Genomic DNA, 7931 nt, shown 5'->3' with positions numbered 1-7931 from the left:
CCCTCAGTGAACTGTGAATAATTTCTTACTGCCTATGAACCTCTCTGATGTATTCTGTTTGTTGGTTTACTGAGTTTGTTTAAAATGCTTACCTCAGATTTTCTTAATGCTCTCATTTGAAATATTGGCATGCATAATGCATTCAACCATCAATAGAACAAGATGCCCCGGGGATGGAACTTTTAACAAACATAGAAAGCAAATTATGTAAAGTGTTATCTGTAACATGACCTAAAGTGGTTACGTGCTTCCATCTCTCATCAAAACCAAATAATTCTATGTGTGAAAGAGAGGTCTTTAATCTGCTCCATGAAAAGACTGATCAGGGTGTGGGAACAGACCTTAACGGTAAGACGTAATTTAAATAAATCTATTCTCAGCCATCACATCTCAAAATAATGATAGTTTAAGTCCCCAATTATGAATTACAATATCTACTTTTCCTCTGATTTCATTATTATTAACTAGTATTTCTAAAAGAATATTCAAATGTTGCAATAATGTTGGGTAATATTAGACCCTACTGTCAACTTGGCTCTAAAGAGGATGGTTCTATAGCTCTTCCTCTACGTATGTGCGGATAAGCTACCTCACCATACACAGAAGAAACAAGTAGGGGTAGGAACTTAAAGACTAGTGTACCTTCCTACAAAACGTCCTCAGTTTTCATTGACAGATGGTAACTGCACATATTTATAGATACAATGTTTCGTTGAGAAATTTTAGGTTAGCATACAAAGTTACTCATTCTATTATGGCATTTTGTTATTGTATTACATGGCTTTGCACAACCACTGTACTTTATTTTAGTTTATCCCTCTTGTACACTGCCTTTCATTGTTTCTTGCTAATACTCTTCCTTCTCCCAAGCGACCCCCTATTCAGCTTCCGCACCACACCTGAACCTTTACTTTACTTGACTCTTATTTTCTCTTCCTTGGTTCTACCTTTTAGTGTAGGATTTTTCCACTCTCAGGGCAGTGTCTGTCATTAAATCTAAAATACCAGTCCTAAGACACTGTGCATGCTCCCCCTGTGCCCCATTTTTTAAGAGGCAAAAGAGTTAAATGGGCAACAGAGGACACATCTTAATCCAATGTGACTGATAACCCTGTAAGAAGAGGTAAGGACACAGACAAGCAGCAAGAGCCTTCTGCAAGCTGGGGATAGACTCCCTCCGAAGAAATCAGCTCTGCCAAGGCTTGACCTTAAGCTTGCAGTGCTCAGCTTTGAGACGTTGCATTGTTGTATGACAGTGAAACAAGCAGGTTTATGGTATTTTTTCCTGAACTATAGAAACGTAATACTGTACTGCAGACAGCAAAGGAAGAAAGATCGTTTCCTTAGAGATTTCACAACCACAAATGAGATCTAAAATGCAATTCATTGGGGCTAGAGAGATGGCTCAGCAGTTGAGAACACTAACTGCTCTTCCAGAGGTTCTGAGATCAATTCCCAGCTGACAACAATCTCTAGTGGGATATGATGCCCTCTTTGATATGTCTGAAGAAAGCAACAGTATACTTACATATAAAAAATAATAATAATAAATCTTTTAAAAATTCAATGCACTGAAACAATGCAAGTGCATGTTCAAAGACATTGGTGACATAAAAGCCATGTTTGTCATGCAATAAAATAATAATGTCAATGACAGTTTAATGTTTTAACTTTGACACGACATTCCTCCTGACTAATATTTTTATGCTGTATCTTTCTAGCTTCATAACGGTCATTTCTTAGATTTAGTTCTGTCACCATTTCATAATTTTATGCCTTAAGGAATTTTCTGAATTTTGTATTAATGCTTACATTGAAAATAAATTTGCAGTTGATGAATGTCCCTTTAGAATTTCCCCACTTAAAATAAGCTTTATGGCTTTCTTAAACCAAGGATAAAAGAAAGCATAAATCAAAGGGTTCATGGCTGAGTTATAATAGGCACTCCAGCAACAGATTTCATAGACATAGGCAGGGGTAATGAAGCCCACGAAAGCATCAACCAATGAGTCAATTGTGTATGGGAGCCACGAGACCATAAAAGCCACCACAGTGACCCCCAAGGTTTTTGCAGCCTTCCTCTCTCTCTTGGCCACTCTGGCTTTGTGACTCTCTGAGGATGATTCACCTCTGTTGCCACTTACAGAAGTTTCAATTTTTACAGCTTGCTGTTTGGCTACCAAAAATATTTTGCTGTAAAGAATGATCATAACAAGGGTAGGTATGAAGAATAGAAGAAAATCTATCAAAACCCAGTCTTNATTGACAACGATTTGGCAGCCCCCTACACAATTCAGAGCACTTACTAAGCTTTCAATCCCCTTAGCACTGATGCCTGTGTAGAACACTGCACTGCTGTACACCAGGGGCAGAATCCAGGAGATGCTGATGCAAATTCCAGACACAGACACTGTGAACTTGGTGGGATAGACCAGAGGGTCCGTGACAGCGATGTACCTGTCCACTGAGATGAAGCACAAGTGGAAGAGAGAAGAATAGCAAAATGCTGCATCACAGCAACTGTGAAGGCTACAAAATGTATCTCCAAAGTACCAGCAGCTCTCGATGGACCTGACCATGCTGAAGGGCATCACAGAGATGCCCACCAAGAAGTCAGCGCTGGCCAGAGAGGCAATGAGAAAATTGGCTGGAGAGTGCAGCTGCTTGAAATGGAGGACTGAAATCACCACCAGGAGGTTCCCACACACTGCCAGCACAGCCCCAAAGCCATAGACCATGTAAGGATGACCCGGGGCCCTGGAGAATAGGGAGTTTTAATGCAGGATCCATTTGTGTTCTCATAGCAGAGCTGCAGGGCTGGTTGGGAAAAGTTGCTGGTCATGAATCTGCTTTTTGAGGCTTGAAGGATTTCTGTCCTGCTAGAAGACAGCGGTAATTTTGAGATATAAAAATTAAAGAAATGAACTCCATACTGAAGAATTCATTTTAAATATTACCCACGATTATAAATCCTTTTTGTATTTTAATTATAAAAAAATGAAGAAATATCAAACCTCAGAATCAATTTTCCCATCGATGTTCACACAGTTATTCCTATAACTATGTTAAACGTCACTGTTAATCCCAGGCAAATTGATTTTAATACTGACTTTCAACTATCCAATTACCTGAGTAATTGAGAGTAGATTACTTTCTTGCAAAAGATGATGACTTATAATATAATGGCACATTCAAAGGTCACCTTTAATAGTATTTCAAATTCTATGTTGTTTTCAGAAGACAGCCAATCCACTCTATCTGCTGTAGGCTCCACATGAGGAGTCCCTACAGTGTAAGGTGTGAATCTTCAAAGCACACTCACTGTTGTTAATTATAAATAGTAAGTTCTATAAATTATGTTTCTCTATACACTGTTAACTTGTGCAATGAGTGCTGATAGCCATAACCAAGAATTTTTGACTACTCTGAAAAGTTCAGTATTTGACAATTATATTAACTATTTAATATTTTTAGCCTGATATATAGATATTTATTATTTGATGGTTGAAGTCATTATTATAAGTTCAGATGTTTTAGGGAAACTATTTTCTTTCTAGAGTAGTAGATTGAAAGCTTTTGAAGAAAAATGTGGTCAACTGTTTAGGGAAAAGATACTAAAGATGTTCTGTAATTAGTTTACAGCAACACATTGATTGTGAGGAAAGAAATCAATAGATAATTCCATTGCTCAGTAACGGAAGTCTTATAGGTCACGCTCTTTTAGACTCTCTATACCACATTCACCTCAATTGAGACGCACACTCTCTGACTGTCTGATCAATGGCATTTCCAAAGCACATGGCAAGACGCAAAACTCAAATAGAAGCAACAAAATAAAGACACAAACCTGCAACATCATCCGGGTAACTTTCCGATCACAGGGATCCGTCACACTGAGGATGCATGGGAAGCGATGAGCAAGGGTTACCTAAACTTTCAGATCACATGGATCCGTTACACTGAGGATGCACGGGGAGGGACGAGCAAGTGTGACCTAGAACTCTGAACGCTTTAGTAAGGTGAAGGTTTCCTGTAAGTCAGTAGTTCATACAAAGATTCAGGGCTTTTACACTTCATTAGTNATAGATGTCCCACTTAAAGGAAAGGTCCAATGACTTATCTTGTATCTGCACACATCAAAAAGAATCACAGAAGTTGGTACACCTCTTTATGACCTCAAGGTGAAACACTCCTCACTTGGAATTATCCTTCTGGCTGGCTTTGTCTAGAGGCAAGAGCAGGAGAGTGCACTGAGTTTAGGTGGGACTTTGATAAAAAGTCAGAACATTAGGTGACCTGTGGTGCTGGAGGTAACAGTTGGAGGGACACTGTGCTGAGGACTTGCACTGGGGTGAGCCAGGAGCCCTTGGTGTTTCTGAAGCAAAGCCATGTGAATTGGCATGGAGGGCCAACACACTGTTTTGAAAGACAGCTCTTTGTATACTTCTGAACTGGTGGTGATAGGACCTTTGAACTTTGACATCAAGTAATCCCATGGTGTCTAACACTCTCATTGTGACCTAGGTCTTCCTGGATCATTCAGTGGAAGTGAGCCATCTGAGGGCAGGCACAAGGAAGCTGCTGGACCCATAGGAGCCTTAGGAGCCCAGAGCTCATGTTACTCCCTCTCCTCTACTGCCCCGTGACCTCTACTTCATACTTCAGATGACTTGATTAAAAGCTGCAGGTTGGCTTTTTGTGAGCTGCTTCATTGTGTCAGTGTGCACCAATGTGATGGTTATGATTTAAACTTGCTCAGCATGGTCTCAGATGATCACAGAGAGGGCGACCCTTCCCAATAGCTGGAGTGTTGAGTTTGCTCCATTCATGTCAACAACAGGACTTTCCCCCACCTGGTTGAATCTCCCCTTCCTGGAACTTCACTCAGTATTTTACTTACTGTATGAACTAACTCTCTGAATGCTTTCACATTTTCTCTTTCAGGCACTGTGCTCTCAGAAGGGAAGCCCGCTGGAAATTTTATACGAATGAGTTTAGTTCATTTAGCAGTTAGTTACTGTTTAGAAGCTGATATCACTGAGGGGAAAGGACACAGCACAAACCTGTCTTAGACGCCTGGAGTGCAGGGCCTCCAAGAGAGAGGACAATCCTGGAGAAGGGTGTAAGGTCAGGGCTCTCAAGTGGGTTTTGCTGTCTCTGCAAACTTACTCCACCAAGAGACTTCAGGGACTCTAGACATTTATGGCTTTTTTCTTAACAGGGTGTACAATGCTAAGCTTGCGACTGTTTTATGAAGTATTGCACTATTACCCTCTGGTATTAGTATCATGTGCATATGTATGTATGTTTGGACAAAGTAAAACATCTAAGTCATTTCCTATGAGATTCTTGAGTCGAAAGTCTCTGCCTTGTACTTCTGGAAATATTGGAGTAGGATTTATTTTTCTGGTCTAACCTGCTCACAATGCGAATAGAGTGTTGACTTTAAAAACATATGTGGATATAGTTACCCCAGCTTCAGAATTTAGTGAATAAAGTCTCTCCAAAATGTTTCTTATTTACTTTTAAAGTAATATTAACAATAAGAAAAACAAAATACTAATTCTAAAAACCCACAGAAAAAACTGTTCATACAAGCATCATTTTATTTTGTAATTACATTGTCTCTATTCTTTACACTTGGATTCCTGATCTTCCTGTGGACACCTGATACTTCACGCAAGATTTTTTTTTCTTTTTTTTTTTTCAAAAAAAGAACTTTGTTTTTTAAACACATTTTATAGGACATGCATTAAAATTTCTTGAGTGAAACACCTTATTGATTTTTTTTTTCTTGTACACATGTTACAGTGGTTCAGCAGCTTGATCCATTTTGCTTTGCAGACAGTTCTTCATGGACAACACTCCATTTTAACTCCATTTTCCAGACGAGGCCTCACTCTTGCAAATAGCAAGTGATTTAACCCAAGCGAAGCCTGTGCATGATGTAGAGGATTTTTGGCATTTCACACACAGGTCTCTGGCCTTGGGAGCTCCCTCTGAATCCTTGCCTTGTACACAGCTTCTTCATACAAAAGAAAAAGCAACTGGCATCCAATCGAACCTGCCGTATGCAGTTCTTATGTTCAGTCTCTGAGATATTGGCTATATGTTCTCAGTTAAGAAGAACTATTAATATTTACACATTTTCCATTTTACAAAACCAAATAAAAATGAAAAGTGATTGAAGTTTTTAAAAGCAAAAGACTAATGAGCCATTATTAAATGGTTGAGATATTAAAGCTTGGTAACTTGTTTACTTTAAGAAATATTTTTAAAGGTTTAAAATTGGAATATTCAAAAAGGTGTAGCAACTTTGTATTTTCTGTAAACATCCAACTTCTTGATTTATAAAGGACATAAATGTACCTACCTAAAGTGGAAAATATTTTCACACTATTAATTATTATAACACATGGTTTTGTACAGTAGAATATATGACAGCCAGAGAGGTGTCTCAGCAATAAGGGTGCTTGTTGCTCTTCCAGAGGACCTGAGATCACACATGCTCGAGGCAGCTCACAATCTTCTGTAACCCTCATTACAAGAGATCCTATGACCTTTCATTGACCTACACAGGCACCTACATACAAGGTATACATCAACACAGACAGACAGAAAGACAGACAGACAGACCAGACACACACACACACACACACACACACACACACACGAAGGCAGAAGAGACAGAAAAATGGAGGAAAAAGGAGAAATAGGAATGGGTCAAGAACGATAATATCTGAAATAAGTATTGTCAGTCACTCTTAGTTTTTAACATAAGTAAACTCTTAACAATCTAGGGCATGTATGTTGCCCTTACTGGTTATGTTAAAGTAATTTGATGTTGAAATTAGTATTTCGAGTATTGTTCTATCACTGTTTATATACATATGTGTGAGAAATGTGATTGCTTCGGGCTGACCTTCAAATGTGTGAAAGTAAGACTGAGTCAAAGGCAGAAGAGAGAAAGAAAAACAAACATGACTTCTTGACAGGGGAAAGTAAAGAGGCCATGATATCCAGCCAGGGGAACGTTTGGTGTGGCTTCTGTTACAAATGGAAACCTCTACTGCAGCAATGCTTGGTCTCATGGGTAGTTCTTAGAGGACTAGGTGTGAATGATGACTGTTACCATTCATTCATTCACTCATTCTTAGCCATGCTAGGCATGAGCACAGTACCTCACACTTACTAGGCAAACTCTATCACTGTTCTCTACCCCAATCCACTATTACTGTGTCTATATTTTGTTACTGATAAGCTATTGATAGCCTTACCACTAAATTATTGGAAAAATTGCCATATTGATGGGAATATGTCTGATGGAAATTGCCTGATTGCTGATATTTTATGTGATATGTCTGAGCACATGTAAAAAATATACAGAGCTCTATACAATTTAGTTTTTATTTAACTATCAACCTGAGAAAAGCTATTTTTTGTTCACATGTGAACAAAAGCTATTGTGAATAAAGAAAAACTTTAAAACAGATTTATACTTAGTCAATTAAACTAAGCTTGTAACTTAATACTAATCTTTCTATATGAGAAGCATAGTATTTCAATATTTCTGCCAAGGTGGAAGTGGATCCGTTATTCTTTTAATAGTATGGAACCTTTTACTGGACAAAGCAAATAAGTCAAGAGCTACAGATCACTAGGCTGAAGGATCAAGTTCAGCTCCATGTCTGAGATCATAGGGACCATCGGAGAGTAGAGCTCTCGTCCCTCTTCCGTGGATCTGACTCTGAATTCATCGATGACTCTGCAGGGTCTTGATGTGTAGAGGATAAGGGTTTATGGTTGATTTCTAAGAATTGGGGTGTCATCATTGAGAGGACGGGCCAGTGTTAACATTGTGGTTGATCTTGAGGAAACCGACTCAGGAGTTTTACCAGAAGCTGGAAGGGCATAAAGAATAAAGAAACAAG

General features: G+C 38.8%; 1 protein-coding gene across 1 annotated transcript; it reads right to left on the bottom strand.

Moving 5' to 3' along the window:
• Nucleotides 1-1808: 1808 nt before the first annotated feature.
• Nucleotides 1809-2931, bottom strand: LOC110303445 (trace amine-associated receptor 8b-like). Its single transcript, XM_021174543.1, is given in 3 exon segments — nt 1809-2743; nt 2746-2850; nt 2853-2931. Coding segments are annotated over 3 exon segments (1119 nt in total).
• Nucleotides 2932-7931: the final 5000 nt, after the last annotated feature.

This window comes from Mus caroli, chromosome 10 (assembly GCF_900094665.2).
Source record: "Mus caroli chromosome 10, CAROLI_EIJ_v1.1, whole genome shotgun sequence".
NCBI lineage: Eukaryota > Metazoa > Chordata > Mammalia > Rodentia > Muridae > Mus > Mus caroli.
Note: the sequence above shows the minus strand (reverse complement) of the source record. Positions and strands in the feature narration are given on the sequence as shown.